Source organism: Sceloporus undulatus, chromosome 1 (assembly GCF_019175285.1).
Source record: "Sceloporus undulatus isolate JIND9_A2432 ecotype Alabama chromosome 1, SceUnd_v1.1, whole genome shotgun sequence".
NCBI lineage: Eukaryota > Metazoa > Chordata > Lepidosauria > Squamata > Phrynosomatidae > Sceloporus > Sceloporus undulatus.
In genome coordinates, this window is record NC_056522.1 from 34,852,541 (window position 1) to 34,870,648 (window position 18,108).

The 18,108-nt window shown below is 41.9% G+C and overlaps 1 protein-coding gene across 1 annotated transcript; it reads right to left on the reverse strand.

Annotated features, from left to right (window-relative positions):
- Window positions 1–4,269: 4,269 nt before the first annotated feature.
- On the reverse strand, window positions 4,270–17,324 carry SLC30A1 (solute carrier family 30 member 1). Its single transcript, XM_042472492.1, has 2 exons — window positions 16,572–17,324; window positions 4,270–9,690 (listed from the first exon to the last, which is right to left on the reverse strand). The coding sequence occupies exons 1-2, from the start codon at window positions 17,212–17,214 to the stop codon at window positions 8,768–8,770; spliced, it is 1,566 nt and encodes a 521-aa protein (XP_042328426.1). The 5' UTR covers window positions 17,215–17,324; the 3' UTR covers window positions 4,270–8,767.
- Window positions 17,325–18,108: the final 784 nt, after the last annotated feature.

The following is an 18,108-nucleotide window of genomic DNA, read 5'->3' on the forward strand; positions in this document are numbered from 1 at the left end:
TGCACATGCACATAGCTGCACCATCACTAAAGACGAGCCCCATTATCCCTAATGGCAGCACAGCTGCATGCATGGAGACAACAGGGGCTGTCCTTAATGGTGGCACGACCACATACACACCACCATTGAAGTTCCATTGTCCCCAATGATGGTGCGACAGCATGTATCCGAGGATTTTGGTATCCATGGAATGGGGTTCAGGAACAGATCCCTCACAGATACCGACTGCCAACTGTACCAGTCCAGTTTGCTTCTGTATGATGAGTGAGAAATGCCATCTTTTTCTTTGTCACAAGCAGCAAAATGTGTTAGATCCTGTTCTCATAGTTTAATAAATCCCACTGAGTAAGAGCAGTGGGTGCATGCAGCAGAGCTAGAAGAATTCTGAGGTAGGAAAAAAGAAAAGTCTATGCTGAAGCAGGAAGGGAAAAATCTCATTTTTGAAAGACATCCTGTAGGAAAAACTCAAATCAAATGAAAAAGAAACACAGAAAGAAACAAAGTAGGCTGTAACTATCTTTACAACTATTTCCCATTCCAGAAATTTGTTGAATTACAGCAAGGAACAAGCGCTATTGAGAAAGTACAAATCAAAAGTATCTTTGGTTCCATTGGCCTAGTTCAGCAGATGTTCAGTCGCCATAGTCTATTGTGAAAACTCCCAATTAAAATAGGATTTATTTTCAGAACCGGCCAGGACATTCCAAGATTTGTAGTATTCATAATTTCTTGAAATCTTAATGGATTTCATAGGTTGCTTCTTATGCAAGTGGGGGTGGGGGGAATCATAGTAGCAAATGGTTCTAGCATCTGAATAATCTTCAGATTCTCAATAATGAAGTTAGAATCTACATGTTTGGTAAAATGATACAGATGCTTAGGTTAATACACACACACACACACACACGTGTGTGTGTGTGTCACAGTAAAAACTTTGTTAATATAATGCATGTATTTTAATTTAAGAAGGCATGGACAAAGCATGTTGGCCAGACTGCTGCTCAAGATGCAGGTGCCAGTTCTGTAATGTATGAGCATGTGTGTGCCTTCAAGTTGCCTTATCAGCATATGGAGCCCCCATGAATTTCATAGGGTTTTCTGAGGCAAGGAATACTCAGCGGTTGCTCTCTGAAATGTAGCCTACAGCACCTGGTCTTCATTGGTGGTCTAACGTCCAAGTACTAATATGGGGTGACCCTGCTCACCATCCAAGAGCAGATGGGATGTGGTTCCTTTTGATATTAACTATACAATAATAAAGATTGCACTGAAGCATGTTACCAAAAAATGAAATCAAGTCAGGGTCAACCACCCATATGCAGATGAATATTCTGTTCCCTGGCTTGGGCTAGATAATGTTTGGAAAACTTATCTAAGGCAAGACTATAGCCATTTGGGGAAAGAAACCTTTGGGACTAAACAGAATGCACTGAATTCCCTATTTTTATCAAAAGATGTAGTTCGGATCATCCGCACTCAGTTGTGAGTCTCCTGGTTTTTCATCTAGCCAACTGCTTGATCCATACTTTGTAGGACTTTTGGCTTCCCTGGTTAGCTTCCTTTGTTGACCCTTTAAAGTATGTTAATTTGTGTAGTAGCATTTTTATTAACCTTTTTCTTTTGAGTTGCCCAAGTCTTTATTTTTGCTTGGACAAAAACTGAGTTCCAATTAGCTTTGCATTAGCTTGCTTTAAGAGCAGCTTCATTTTATTCCATTCATGAGCAACAAATGTTTAAGGTAACCCCAACTTGATGCCATTCACATACAGTGGTACCTCGGGATACGAATAAATCCCATAGGGATTTATTGTTTCGGGTTACGAAAGTTTTTTCGGGTTACGAAAAAACTCCGGCGCTGTTTTAAATGGAGCCGCGGCAGAGCCGCGGCTTTTTTCCCCATTAGCGCCTATGGCATTCGGCTTACGAAGGTTTTTCGGGTTACGAAATTAGCCGCGGAACGAATTAATTTCGTAACCCGAGGCACCACTGTATTTCCAACCGCACCAGCTGTATGGCCAATAGTCAGGGATGATGAGACTTGTTCAGTTATGGTTCAAAACATCTTGAAGACATTGTTTTTGGAAAGACAGAGTTATGGACTCCTTTCTTTACTACTGTACAGTATATAACAAGTTTTACAACAATCCCACCCACCCCCAATTAGTTGAAACATTGACACTTTTCAGCTTATTTCCACTTTAACTACAGACGAATTGTGTTACCTGTTTAACGCCAATTGACGTTTTACAACCTAAAATTAGTCTTCGGCATTTCTCATAAAATCCTACTACTAATCATGTTTTAAGGGTTTTTTTCAACCTTGCAAGGAACCCATTGGGTGAAGTTGGGCAAGTCATATGCTTTCAGCCTCAGAGGAAGCCTATGGCACACCTCCCCCAAACAAATCTTGGTAAGAAATAACCATATACACCTTAAGGCTGCCATAAATCAGAAATGACTAGTAGGCACACAGCAACAAAGGAACTTGTGTCTTTTGTATGAAATATCACAATTGTCCTTATTCCAACACACTTGTTATAATCTGAAGTGTGATACACCTTGCAAAAGTGGACTTCCTGAGGTGAATTTATCTAACATCTTACCTATTGAATCTGCCTGTTTTATTATATAATCATCCCTGTTTTGGAATTTAGTTATTTCTTTTGTTGCTATGTGCCTTCAAGTCAACTCTGATTTATCACAAGAGTTTTCTTGGCAATTGCCTCTGAATATAATCTACACCACCTGCCAAATTATATGAAATCCACAAGCACATGGTCTCTGTCTAAGGGATAAATGTGTCTCTTGAAATACCATTTTGTATTGTCAATGGCCAACTTGTGAACATTTTCATGTAAGTTATGGGAGCAGGGTGAACTCTTTCTCTCCTTGTTATAGTCCCAATGAAGCAGCTATTTGCCCTGTAAAATAATTTCCCTTAGATTTGAAGTGGTGAGAGGAGCTCTCAGGTTTCATCAAGACTTCAGTGCGGAAAAAAAAAAATCATGCTCCCTTTTGAGAGATGTTTAAGGTCACATCTAGTTTGATCCTTAAACTATTATAACACCAGCAACCTTGTACCTTTAATATCAAACCATTTCCCTTCCCCCCCCCCTTTTTTTTTAAAATCATGATGAAAGACTATAAGGAACATGAAAAGTCTATCATATTTAGTCCTAATAAAATTATTGCCCTATTGTACACCGTAGATCTTTTTAATGGTTCAACTTTGCTACCACAGATTCTGAGTAATGCCTCTACAATACAATTTAGGAACAGAAAAAAATATTCAAAAAGATTCCAAAAAATGATTTTTTTTAAAAAAAATCATGTTTTTCAAGTATTGAGAAATCCAGAAGAATCCTAGACATGGTTCCTTTGTGCAGAAAAAACTTTCTGTGCAGAAAATGATTATTTCCATGCAAATATTTTCTGCCCAGAAAAAGTTGTTTCCTGCTTAATGCTGCAATTGGAAACATTCCACACAAAATTTGGATGTAATTGATTTGCACCAAAAATAAGTTTTTGGGCACAGGAAACAACTTTTTCTTTGCAGAAAAAGCTGTTCTTTTACAAAAAATGGCTGTTTTGGGTACAAAACAATAACATGCAAATTTTCCATGGAATAAGTCCCAAACTGTGAGTAGACATCAAAAACTGTACTGTTTGCAAAATCTTTCTCACAATAGGAAGAAAATTACTTGTTGCTTTCCCTGAAAAGATTAGTGATGAATGCATTGTATCTCCACTCCAACATATTTGGTACACTTGCTATATAATGTATTAAAATATGGCATTCAAGGGCCCTTTAGGCAAAAAGGTTATTTTGGGCCCCACACTGAGAAAGGCAGGATATAAATGAATGGGTCATGCTCCTGCAACAAGCATAACATTCACTCTACGCATGTGCGTGCAACAGACTATGTGGTATATAACCTTGATTTACCTGTTTAAGGTTAGGAAGGAAGAATGGGAAGAGACAATCTAGCTTCTCATTTTTTGGACTGGACTTAGCAGGTAAATTAGGCCATACAGTGAATGTAATTCTTTACCTAAACAAGGATATGAGCACAAAAGTCACTTCTACAAATGTTAGTCCTATAGTTGGATTGGTGTTTTGAAATAATGTTGATACACTGAAACTTTTATTAACTAACACTGTTATCTGAAAACTTATTTACTCAAATTCTTCATCATCCCACATGTGAAATGGCCTCTAAAGTCATTTCAATAAATGAAGGGAAGAGAAAAAAAAAGTGCCATTCCATGTTTTATAGTTTATATAGCAACATTTATTTCCTTCTCAGTCTTTAGTTTATATGTAAAGAAACACAGTAGCATCACTGGTTTAACAGAAGCCCATTGTCACTGGTACGATGTGACCTGATACAGATATGCCTATTATGTCCCCAAAACATTGGTCTCAAACACAACCCTTATAATGCAAGAGGAGATGCCTCTTAGCTACCACAAAGCAGATGGGTTTGGAGACTAAGCTCAAGAACACTTAAATACATACATACATACAAGTGGGGTGGGAAGAAACAGGCCCACACATTTGTAAGACATGGAAGTGTTCTTAAACACAGGCAATTTAAAGACACAAACCCAAGATCACACAAAGAAATGAAAGCTCCTGTTATAAGTAAGGCTGCATTCGGCTTACAAATAAAAATAAAAATCAAATATGCATTTCAGGCACATGAAGCATTAGTACCTTTCAGTCCATCAAGAGCTGAAAAGATGGTGCCAAATAGAACCAAAATAGAATAATTATTGTAATATTCAATAATTGTTCTGTAAACATAAGCCAGAGTCCCAGAAGGCTACATTGATGCTGTTATGAAATTAAAGCAGCATATTTAAATATTGTACTTAATACCCTTAAATATGTAATACTCTTTTCTTAACGAGTCAAAAAGTAGGGGATGTTGTGTTAAAGTACTTCCTTCCTCCTTGCAGTCAATGAGAAAGTCAGAAAGTGCATTCAAAACAAATTCAAAACAAATACGTTTCCCATTAACTGAATGGAGTCTATGTCTGCACCATCATGGTTTGATCTTAAAGGCTTTGAGCTACAACTTTATTTGCATATAGCAAGAGCTACAGCCTAGGAAAGGGGAAAGTGCCCCTTAGCAAAGACATCCTGAGCACTACTTGCTTCTAGAGCAGTTAGTGGTTTTGAAACATTCTCCAGAACTTTAGGTGACATTTTTAAAAATACTCAGTTTTGCTCTATGAAGATTTTTTTTTCATTCTTGGGTCAGCTGTACACACTTGACTAATGCAACCATCAGCTGGGTCCTTAAGTATCTAGTCATTTAAATGTCTTTTGGGGCTGCTTTACATTGGGATGAAGCTCTTGTCAGAGCATGGAAATATTACTTTTTTGCACTATAGCTCCAAAATTCTGGGAACTATACTCCAAAAAAGTAACTTTTACAAGGTCTGTATTTGTTCAGCTGTGTGAACAGTGAAACATAGAATTTGGGAGATGATGCCATGCATGTTTCTTTGTTCTGTATTTACTGCAGTTTCCAAGAAAGCCTGAGGCACAGCTTTTGCTGCGAAACGAATTCACATCTCCAACTCATGCCCATTATAGCAATTCAACACAAATGTACACACTGAGACATGTAATGAGTCTGTGATCATTACATCTGTTCTGAATGGAATACCCTCCTCAACAACACTGGTGGCTGAGGAGAAAAAGACAATGTTTAGCTTATATGAGGGACTGCAAAACTGGTGTCAATATTCCTGACATCAAGTACCAAAAAAATGCCTCCTGAAGTTGGAGTTATTCAAGGTGTTCCATTTTGTTCCAAACATACACAAAAATTTAACTAGTTGACATTTCCAAAACCATACTTGGTTTAGAAAGAGGAAAGAAATGTATGCAACATATTTTGCCATAAAAGCAAGCTGCTGCATAACAAAGAAAATCAGGATTACACCTGGCATAGTTAACTGCTTTTCTCCCTTATCACTGCAGTGCACACTCAAAATGAGACCTGACATTTGTGCTTTAGAGAGATGCACCAAGTTTGAAAAAAGGAAAGCAATTACAATATTTCTAAATAGGCACCCCCTCCCCCCTAAAAAAAACAGATAAAGAAAGCGCCCCATTAGCTATTAGACAGGGTAAAAGATGAGAATGTCTTGGTCAAGTATGTCATATAGGACACAGAAGACACACTTTAAAAAGGGAGCTAGTTCATCCTTCCAAATGTTGACAAGCCCTGGCATTAAGTCCTCAAATATACAGAAGTAGCCTTTTTGGCCTGTCCATTTATACTTGTCAGTCCAATCCTAATGGTCCAACTGTGCCAGTCTAGCTTTTCCCACAAGACAGAAAAGTAGCTGAGACTTTAAAAACTACTGCATTGTTCAGTTAAAATATAACTGCATGAGAATTGTACAGCAGGGCTATTCTGTGGCAGACAAATGGGGTATTAACTAAGTGGTGACCTTTATAATAAAAGGACCCCAAAAGGCATTGTCAACTATACTTGATCATTTTACAAGTACAGTTTATCACACTTCATACTAACTGTAGGCTTGTATTGCAGAAATCAAGTCTGGATGCAACACTAGTGGTGTAGGGGGCATAACATCCACTGCTCATTGATTCACTTTCCCCCCCTTACCTTTCATGGTAATAAAGAGAAGTGCAGATTAGTTTTCTTTTGCATTTTTAGAAGGGGGAAACAAATCTCTATTTCTACTGACCGAGGCATTTGTTATCAAAGAATCTGCATTTAAACAATGCAAGGTAACTTCTAGAAGTACAGGAGCAAATAAATTCCTGAAGTTGATCAAGGGTCTCTGTTTCTCTGAAAGCCCTTGGTACTAAGTGACTGTGCACACCGCTGGAATAATGTTTTGATTTCCTATAAAACCTTCCAATCTGGGCTTTCAGAAATCTATTAACATTCAAGCCACCACAATCAGGTGTTTACACTGGTCTTTTTTAACAAAGAAAAGTGAGATGAAGATGAAGTCCAGCTACACGATTCTGAAAAACTTCACCAAGCATCCTTGCATTCAACACTGGGTTGGTCCCAATAATCAAAGTTCTTTGATTTTAAAGATGTCTGGGCAAGTGGTATACATAAATGTATACAGCAAGTACTATTAACAATGAGAAACCACATTCTCCTTCCCTTTCATTTACTAAACACAACTTGGCATCATTGCAATCTAATGCATGTGACACGATTGAACTAGGCTAGAATTTGGCCCCATAACATGTTTTCAAGCTGTTGTAGAAGAAAAAGTCCAGTTTGGACATCTCACTACAACCATGGTTAACTACTCTCCCTCTGCTCCCTCAATGCAATGATAAGACTAGATGCTTCTGCTTCCTTTTTTCTTTCACCACAGGGGCTTGTTTCATCTGAACCTAACAAACCATGATTCATTTTAAGTAGGTTTGGTTGGACATACATCAACTTCAAAGCATGGATTATGAAGCTGGTTTGTTTCAACCAGGTCAGAGGAAAAATTAATCACAATACAGTCTGGACAGAAAATATTTTTTAAAAAAACAAAAAGCTTTTGACCTCATATTCATCATTTGATTGAAGGAAGAATGCAAGGCAAGGCTTGCCACAGCTCATTCCCATGATGAAAAATGGACAGTTTTACTGTGACACTCAGGTCAGCCCACTTGCTCCAGAGGCAGCTGCCTGTTTTTGTTACATATGAAGCATTTCAACTGCCCTTTGCTTTACTGAAAGGGCAAAATGGCTCAGAATCAAATATAAATACTTTGAAATATATTAATATTTAAGCCATATACACTGAATAGTTCTATCTGCCAAATTTCTCTTAGGATTTTTTTTTTTAAAAAACAACAACCTTAAGGCTAGATGTATTTCAGCCAGTAGTAAACCATCCATTCCACCAAGCCAGAGAACACTTCCAGAACAGAGACCAAATTTGGTTTGCTACTCTCAGAATTACTATTTGAGTTCTATTAAACTGTAATTATATATGCAACAACAAAAGTTGTTTAAAAGAAAAGGGTTATACAGAAGAGAGGGGGCACAACAATTAATAAGCCCCTAAAAAGTGTGTCCAGCATCCATCTGAGAATTTAATCTTACAGCCCAAAAGAAATATGCAGGTATTTCTTCACAATTCCTATTTTCAAAGCAGCCAGTTTTCATTACATCACAGGCCTAAAAACAAACAAGATTGCAATTTTTTTGTTGATTTTTGGTCAACAAGTACTGGATGTGTTTTGGGATGCTACCACTAATGCTACACAGTATATCTACTCAAAATAGCATTCACTTTTGCATTTAAGAAGAAAGTCTAAATTTCCTCATTAAACAATTCTGTCAACTTTGGTTTCTTCTTCTTATGGTTTGTAAAATATTGAGACAACACACACACACACACACAGCAAAAAGAGCAATCATATTAAGACCCCTAAAACAGAATGACTTCCAAGTTCAAGGGAGAAGGGGACTATTGGATGCCATTTTAATTTTAAACTTAACTAAAAGTGGCTCTGCAGAGTTATTGCAGCATCGGCAAAATTTTCTGTGCTATTCAACTAAACGTTAACACAAGCACACGTTGTGTAAGGACGGCACTACAAAGTTCTTTCCAGCAAATAGCCTAGATTTAAGTTTTGTGACAAGAACAGGAACTTCAGCAATTACATTATTTTGCAACTTATGTCTTTAATGCTAGTCTGTCTTCTCACACCCAACCTGCGGCTGAACCCAGACTTCATTCGGCACAAATTTGGGAATTACAAAGATGATTCAAATTGTTTGTTAGGGTCAGACCCTGCTTCTAGCTTTACAACAGGAATGCACTCTGATTTAGTCCTCCTGGTTTTGTGATGTGGAGAGTCAATCACTATTTCCGAGCAAGAAATACTAATTGATGGGGACTTTTCTGTCTTCTTTGCAGTAGTCTTTTCAGCAGTCCCACAACACTGCTTCAGAGCACATTGGGTTCTGCAGGGAAGTTCACATTTTCCCACAGCCTCAAAACCCACATCTGAGTCCACAATGGCAAATTCTGGCTGAATGGTGGTCGCATGTATCCCTTCATCGTGAAAAATTTCCTTAATATCCTTTGCCACTTTCATATATGTTTCTGGATCCTTACATTTTATATGAGCAGTGCCAATGATCCTGCTTCCTGCTAGCTGCCATACATGCAATTCATGGACCGCTTCAACTTCTTCCAGTTTGCGGAGTTTCTCGTTTAAAGAACGAATATCAATTTGCTTCGGAACAGTTTGCAAAAGGATGAGGGCAGATTCTTTAAGCAGTGGATAAGTTGTGTACAGCAGAATGCAAACCATTATCAGACACAGTGCAGGATCTAAATATAGAACCCAGCAGGGACCAGCTATAGGAATTTTCTCTAATTCGGTTGCATTCATTCGGGCAGACATCTGAGTAATGTTTTCTGCACAATGGTCATTGATACAAAGATTAATGCAAGGCCCATCCTTAGGGCATGGAGTCCAATATGAGTAAAATACTAAGGCATTCACTACTACAATTACTGAACCCAAAGCATCTCCAAGGACATGAAGAAATACTCCACGCATGTTGAGTTGAGCACTAGTGTCTTCATCAACCTCCATATCGAGAGAGGAATGGTTGCTAATATTCCCATTTGGCTGTAGTTCCATTTGGCTTTCTTTTGATGCATCACCTACAAAGACAAGAACACTGTTAAACCCTGGTAGATGGCTCAGCCAACTGCTAGCAATATTTAGAGGACAGCAACAAAGGAAACCAACACTCTCTGTATAATATTCACCTCATTAGTATATACATCCTACCTATGCTGTATCACCAAGCACTGACTTCTAAGAGCATCCAGATCAGTGGTTTTTCAAAGGCTACAGAGCAGATTTCAGCTGTTTCTGATTGACAGCAACTTGTAATGTTCTTACTATACACGTATCTTTTTCCCCTTGATTTCCATCTTAAAAGAGGGGGTTAACAGCAACAAAGGGGTTGCATTGTTGCTAGCTTTCCTCCTACCATGTTGGGTATATGTATGACTCTGACCTACTAAAGATCAACATTTGAGAATATTCAAGTAATGTCATGTTCAGTATCCCTTACAGTAACTCTGTAAAAGTAGGTCACTATTATAGGAGAATTAATGGTCTATGCTACAAAGGAAGAGGCTTGTTTATATAGCACAAGCAAGATCTTAAATATGGACTTCTAGGGCCACAGCTAATTTCTGAGCCAAAATACTACCTTAGTTCTCCTGTGCTTTCTTGCGTTAACTGATGTGATGCTAAAATCTTAATAATTAAATGCATAGAAACAAGAGGGAGGAGTAACAAAAGCAAGGAAGTGAGTGATGCAAGAACTGGGAAGGAGAATTGAGACATGGCAGTTTTTAAAAAAATAATCCAGGTTTCACTCCTCACACCACACAAGTCAAAGTTCATTACTGCAAACAAGCCTCTACAGCAGCTTATGTGTGACCACACTGCAGGAAAGCAAGGGGGGGTATCAAAATGACAGAAAGGCATGAAGTCAAAACAGCTACTGTACTGTTTCATACTAGTATTACTTTGAATTGCATTTTTTTAAAAAGTGCACACACACGAATCCACCTTCACAACCCCTAAATATTCTCTTAATTTTGAACCCCTATTAGAGGTGGATTCCTACTTTGCTTCCAAGGGTAGTGGCATCTTTTGAGCCCAGCCCTACTCAGAAGGTTGCCAAGAGATGGGGAAATTATTTTGCTGGTTCCCTCTTCCCCTGAAGATCCAATATCATTCCCCTTTCTATTATAGAGGGCCCTTCAATCTTCTGGAGTAGCTGGGGGATATACAAAGCTGGAAGAAGAGGGAAAATCAATAAACATCTCCCCTTCTGCAAACAGGAGTACCTTTCTAGATGAGCCCTTCCATGCATGAGAGGCAAATTCTGGATGCAATGCAGAGTTTGTGGCACACAACCAATAATTAGTTTTGAGAAACAGCAATGTAACTTCTTCATATGAGCAACAGTTCTCACACTGGGAAAGGGCTTGTTAACCAAGACTTTATATAAAGAGACTCTTCTTTTTGTGAACTATATAAAAGGGGGTTGGGATATTTAATGTGCAGATATCCACTGTCAGTTAAATGCTACTTGCCCAGTGGTTTCACCAACGTAACCGGTAGAACTTGAACCATCCCAACTCCCACATTTGTTTCACCAAGTTAAACTCCACCTTTATAATGAGTTTTACAAATGCAAGTGGTGGCATCCTCAAAAAAGAGATCATGAATTAAGTTTGTGGGTGCTGGAAAAAACACCAGCTACACAGAAACATTAGGCTGAGGAGTGTTCACAGATGTATTGGTAAAGATGACCAACATTTAAGTCAAAAACTTTCAAGCCTTGGCCTCACTACCAAGTGAGCCCCCTTTCCTAATTTTGCACTAAGCATTAAACTGAATGGGTTAGCCTGGATGGATGGGTCAGTTATGATGACAACAGCTGCATCTGCACTGAAGAAATAATGCAGTTTGGCACTTCTTTAACTGCTTTGGCTCAATGCTATGGAATCCTGGGATTTGTACTTTGGTCATGGCACCAGAGCTCCCTGAAAGAGGCAGCTAGATACCTCACAAAACTACAAATTTCAAAATTCCATAGCTTTGAGGCATGGCTGTTAAAGTGGGGTCAAACTGCATTATTTCTGTAGCACCAATGCAACCAACATTGCATCAACTGGATTTGTTATTTGTTCCTGTTGCGTGTCTTTGGATCATTTCTGACTTATGGCGACCCTATCACAGGATTTTCTTGGTAAGATTTGTTCAGAGACATTTTGCCATTACCTCAAATTATTGTCAGGACAAGCTTAGTTCCTTCCCATTTGTACTTTGTAAATTCAAGTCAGAGTCAGCAAGGTTAACAGATATATGCAAGTATTTTGACAAACAATGTGGTTGCAGAAAGACTTGGTGTGCCATTTTTGCATGAAAGTATGTTTTATCTTTTAAATTCTACCTTGTTTAATTGTATTTTTGGGGGGGTGGGGGTGGGTTGAAGGTTCGGATTGTATATTTTAATCTTGTAAGCCGCCCCGATTGCATTTTGTAGAGAGGCGGGTTATAAATAAATTTTATTATTATTATTTATTATTATGAAATCATGTAGCAATATTTTTAACAATGGGATTCTTCCTATCTTTGGATTGCCAAAATCCTTCCTATATACAGAATAAGTTTTAAATGAATCTATTTTTTTATTTATTTGCTCACATCTGAAAGAGGATATCAAGGCCCCATACAGACAGGCCAAAATAAAGCTGCTTCAGGTCACTTATGGAGGTATGCTGTTTTAAATGATGCATGCATCCTAAGTGTCCGTAAGCCGCGCCAAAGCCACGATTCTGTCCTAAGGACTGGAGCGCAGCTTTAGCACAGCTTCCGGATTCTTAGGACGCGTGCATCATTTAAACAACATACTTCTAAAGAGACCCAAAGCAGCTTTATTTTGGCCTGTCTGTATGGGGCCAAACATAAGCAAACAAAGACTCAGAAAAAATTAGCACAACCTATATTTAAACCTGAACACCTTTAGATCTCTGGAGAGAACGTAACTACATATCCTGTTAACAGTTACTGAATTTTCTGTTGTGCAGACTAGCAGCTGGAGGTTCCAGCTCTTGAGAAACAACAACTGGCTACCTAGATGCTACAGTGGCTATGGCAAATGAATGCACTGGCCAGTTATTTCAAGAAAAGGGGAGAAGTTGGCCCTCTTCTCTCAATCAAAGGCCTTTCCCTCTGAATTAGCTGATGCTCAGTCTCTACTGGCTAGCAAAATACACACAACCATGTTCCCAGCACTCTGGTTACACATTACAATATGAAATAAATCAAATTCACTGGCATAAATTACAACTGTATGAACAATGGATAGTATCATAGATTGAGATGTGTTTCTACTGCAGAGAATAAGTCCTTCATCTGAGGTGTGCCTAATACCTGAACAACCAATTATGTGTTCCAGTGGCTGAAATTAAGAGATGGCTGTTCAGATATGCTCACCTTTGATTTTAAAAAAAATCTGCTGACCGGGAAACAAAGGCTCAAATGACAATAGAGTTATACAGATATACGGAAGAGAAGCAAGGAGTGCAGGTAGTTTAGCAGAACAATAGGTACTTGTACTACTTAGCTTTTTTATTTTCATATGAGCCCAGAAAACTGTGCAGGTCCTTAGTGTTCAATTATAAATATGGCTCCTCAAATATTTCAAATTTGTAAACATTGTGTAAGTCATGCAACCAATAAAAAATAATGACCTTAACTTCTGTGTAACTTCTTTGAAGAGAAGGAGATTGCCTTTCCACAGAATACAGTATCCCAGATCCAACTTCATGATGGTTGTCATCTGTGGATAATTTTTACCTGAGAGACTTCTCTAGGAATTGCTAAGACGTTGACCACAGAATCACACTGCAGGACCTACAAATGCTTAAAGAAGTGTTCTCTCTAGTAACTTCTAGATCCTCCAAATCAAATCCGTAAAAGTCAAAGTTGTAAACATGGACTATACGTCCTGTTACCTGTACAGCTACTATTGTAACTGTTACAACAGACATTCAGCAGAGAGTAGAGCAGGCATGCCGCTGGGTTCATTTAGCTCTGTAAGGACACCAGATTTCAGGTAAAAAGCAGAAAACAACCCGCAGTGCCTATACTTGTTCTGCTGAATTACATGGAAGTATCCTGTTATATGTCATAAGAGCAGAGTCTGCCTGTTGTATAGGGTACCTTCAACAGGGTGGGCAATGTGTAGTCTTTGTTTCCAGCATCCCTCACTTATTACCTATGCTGTTTAGGCTGATGGATCACATGTTGCCCCTTCCTGGCCTCCAAGAGATTCATAAATTATTTTGCCATCATCTTTGCTGGTGACCTTCAAGATAATGTAAGTAAAGGGATTACACTAGTGTTTTTCTAACCTCTTTTCAGCAATTCTTTCCCAAGATGTTTGCTAAGGAACTTCTATTTGTCAGCTATGGAAGCAGACTACCACACAAGACTTTTGGTGCATGTCCTACAAATTAAAGAAAACATGACCCAAACATATTCCCCACTTTGACTGAAAGGATTATCCTGGAACACACAAGTTCCTGTTGCTACACACTTCACTCAGATGTCTCCCATGAGAAGTCATCAAAATTGTGGGTCTTACCACTGAGAAGCCTCTGGGCTCCTCACAAGACAATTTGATAACCAAGGCCTGAATAGCAGCTTTCAGTTTTCTTTCCCTTTTCCAAAAAGACAGTTTGTAACAACTTGTGGTCACAGAATTCACTGTGTGTCAGGAGTAGCTCACTGCACTAATCAACTGAGGGGGCTGTCTCCCAGGGCACCATATACAGCAAAGCTGCTTCAATTGTGAGCTAGGACATACAACAGGTGGTAGAAGTAACCATGGTAGGGGGTTGCCCAGGAGAGCAAATTGGGGATAGCATGGCACAACCTCAAGTCAAAGGCAGATCTGTTAAGATACCCCATCCAGAGGGTACAAAGAGTCAATGGAGGGTGAACCAGCATGATGTAATCCTCTGAGTGCTGGACTACAGCTCTGGAGATCAGGATCTGAGTCCTAGCTCAGCCATGGAAACCCATGGATGACCCTGAGCAAGTCACACTCTCTCAGCCTCAGAGGATGGCAATTGCAAAACCCCTCTACAGACACTTGCTAGAAAACCCTGTGATAGGTTCCCCATAAGTAGGAAATACCTGAAGGCACACAACAACAACAAAGAGTGGAGGTGCTTAGTATGCCATTTCCTTACCATATATTAAGCAAACTGAAACCAAGGGCCACTCTCCTAGTGCCTGAACCAAACTGACCCAATGAAATGGATGGAATAAAAACACTTGACAAGAGAACAATGTTCACTTAACCAAATTATAGCAAAAGCCCAGCTAAACTCTAGGAAGAACTTCCTGAAGCGAAGAGCTGTTCAACAATGGCATACATTCCCTCAGAGGGTGGTGGAGTCTCCTCCTTTGGAGGTTTTTAAACAGAGGCTGGATGGCTATCTGTTAGGCAGTGCTTTGATTAAGTATTCCTATATGGCAAGGAGTTGGACTGTATGCTCTCACGTCCCTTCTGACTTATGGCCTAACTCTAAGGCAAACCTATGCTGGGGTTTCCTTGGCAAGTTTCTTCAGAAGGAGGTTATCTATCTATCTTGCCCCCCAAGTCCTTTCTGACTGATCTTAAGGCAACTGTATCATGGGGTTTTCTTGGTAGGTTTCTTCAGAGGGAGGTTGCCTATCTATCTAGCCATCCATCATCTAGTGAATACCCTCGAGTCCTTTCCGACTTATGGACTGACCCTATGCTAGGGTTTCCTTGGCAAGTTTCTTCAGGGTTGCCATTGCCACCCTCTGAGGCAGAGAGACTATGACTTCTCCAAGGTTTGGGCCATGCTACCTTATTTTGGGCAGGAAGGGAGTCAGTGGCTTAAGTGTTGGGACTAAGACTCTGGAGACCAGGGTTTGACTCCCAGCTTGGCCAAGAAAACCCACTGGGTGACCTTTGGTAAATCGCTCTCTCAGCCTCAGATGATGGCAATGTGGCAAATCCCTTCTGAACAAATCTTGTCAAGAAAATCCCATGAGAAAGTTAGAAATGACTTGAAGGCACACAATACACACACATATATGTACATTGTTGTATGCTTTCCAACTTATGGGCTGACCCTATGGGGAACCTCTGCTGGGGTTTTCTTGGCAAGTTTCTTCAGAGGAGGTTTACCATTCTATCTATCAATCAAATGCCCTTGAGTCCTTTGTGACTTACGGCCTGATCTTAAGGCAAACCTATCATGGGACTTTCTTGGCAAGTTTCTTCAGAGGGAGGTTGCCATTCCATCTATCTATCTGTCTATTGAATGCTCTCTAGTCCTTTCCGACTTATGCACCAACCCTATGCTGGGTTTTCTTGGTGAGTTTCCTCAGAGGGAGGTTGCTATTCTATCTATTGAATGCCTTCGAGCACTTTCCGACTTATAGGCAGACCCTAAGGTGAACTTGTGCCGGGTTTCCTTGGTAACTTTCTTCAGGGTTGTCACTGCCACCCTCTGAGGCTGAGAGAGTGTGACTTCCCTGAGGCCACCCAGCTTGGGCCCTGCTACCTCACTCCAGGCAGGAATGGAGCCAATGTGGGGTCGTGGTTTGAGTGTTGGGACTACGATCTCTGGGTGCCCTTAGGCAAGTCACACTCTCTCAGCCTGAGAGGGTGGCAACGTGGCAAACCCTTTCTGAGGAAACCTGCCAATGACAGTGTCACCTTAGGGTTGCCACAAGTCAGAACTGACTTGAAGGCACACAACAAAGACACACACACATAGGCACATGTGTATAGTTTGTTGTAGGCTTCTGAGTCCTTTCCAGAAATGACTTAAAGACACACACATGCTGTATATATTGTTTGTTGTAGGATTTTGACTCCTTGACTGGAAGGCCCCCCACCACCACAACCCCTCTCTCCCTCCCTCCCTTTCTGTGTTGCCTGCTCCCTCCTTCCTCCGGGGCTCACCCAGCTTCTCCAGGCTGACCCCGTTGGAGCTGGCGAAGTTGTCGACGAGGGTGTTGGTCTCCTCTCCCTTGTGGGGCTTCCTGGCCTCCTTGCCCCGGTGCCTGAGGCCGTGGCTGTGGCCGTGCCCCCCGCCGTCCCCTTCCCTGTCCCCCCCTCCTCCTCCTCCGTGTTGGTGGAAGAGGCAGAGTCCGAGGAGGTTGACCAGGAGCCCCGCGGCGCCGACGCCGATGACGACCAGGGGCTGCTGGATCTCGTGGGGCTCGGTGAAGCGCTCGACGGCCTCGAGGAAGATGGTGAAGCAGAGGGCGGTGAGGAAGACGGCGTTGACCAGGGCGCCCATGACCTCGGCCCGCACCCAGCCGAAGGTGTTCTTCTTGGTGGCGCGGGTCCGCTGGGCGAAGCGCACCGCCACCAGCGCCACCACCAGCGCCATCACGTCCGAGAGCATGTGGAACGAGTCCGAGAGCATGGCCAGCGACGACGTCACCCGGCTCACCGCCACCTCCACCACGAAGAAGAGGAACGTCAGCGCCAGCATGCACAGCAAGCGCACCCGGCGGCAGCCGTGGCGGCGGCGGCGGCGGGCGCCGTGGCGGTGCGACGACGACTGGGCCGAAGCCGGGGGCTCGCCTAGACCCTCCATGCCCAGCCTGGAAGGGAATGCCACTCAAAAACGCCGCTCCTGCTTCCCTTCCTTCTTATCCCTTCCTCTGCAACCTCTCCCTTTGCAGACGGTTTGAAACTAAACTTTGCACCCGAACCCCCTCAATACTCCTTTTCCACACGAACCCCGGCCCCGCCCACAGAACGCAACCCCATTGGCTGCGGCCCCGGCAACCGGGACGCCGCCCTGGCCCCATTGGCCCCCTGGGGAAGGCGAGCCCAAGAGCAAGCCACGCCCCCACACACACCTCCACCTACTTCCCCATTGGACCAAGCTCAGCTCGGGCTCGGATTGGGAGGGACGGAAGCGATCAGGAGGAGCCGCATCCAATCAGGCTCTGCGTTCTGGTTTTTGGCCCCGCCTCCCAGAGAGGAGTGGGGCAAAAGGTGGTTGCTTGGATGGATGGAGAGAGAGAGAGAGAGAGTGTGGGCGGGGGAAGCTTAGGCCCCGCCCCTGTTTCGGCCCGGTTTTCCACACGACCCGGCGACGATTTTTTTTACCTCAGAGTCTCTCTTTTACGCCCGGCACCGGATTGGGAGGGACGGGAGCAATCAGGAGGCGCGACGCCCAATCAGGCTCCGCGGTCTATTTTTTGGCCCCGCCTCCCAGTGAGGAGGAGGCAAAAGGTGGTTGCTTGGATGGAGAAAAGGGGAGAGGGGCGTGGCCAGGTTTAGGCCCCGCCCCTGTTTCGGCCCGGTTTTGCACACGGCCCTAGAGCGGTTTTTTACCTCAGAGTCCCCTTTATACGCCCGGCACCGGCTTCTTCTTTTGCCTCAGCGGCTCTGAGGGACACAGTGGCGGGAGGGTGCGGGAACAGAGACATGGGAACGTGTGAAAGGGACAAAAGTGTTGACCCAAGGCGTTTAATTGTTG

Bases quoted from the DNA above. Each gene is read 5' to 3' on its own strand.
- SLC30A1 (XM_042472492.1), bottom strand. From the start codon at position 17,214: ATGGAGGGTCTAGGCGAGCCCCCGGCTTCGGCCCAGTCGTCGTCGCAC. The intron at 9,691-16,571 runs GTGAGCCCCGGA...TTGTCTTTGTAG, and splicing joins GGTCAGCCTGGAGAAGCTGG to GTGATGCATCAAAAGAAAGC.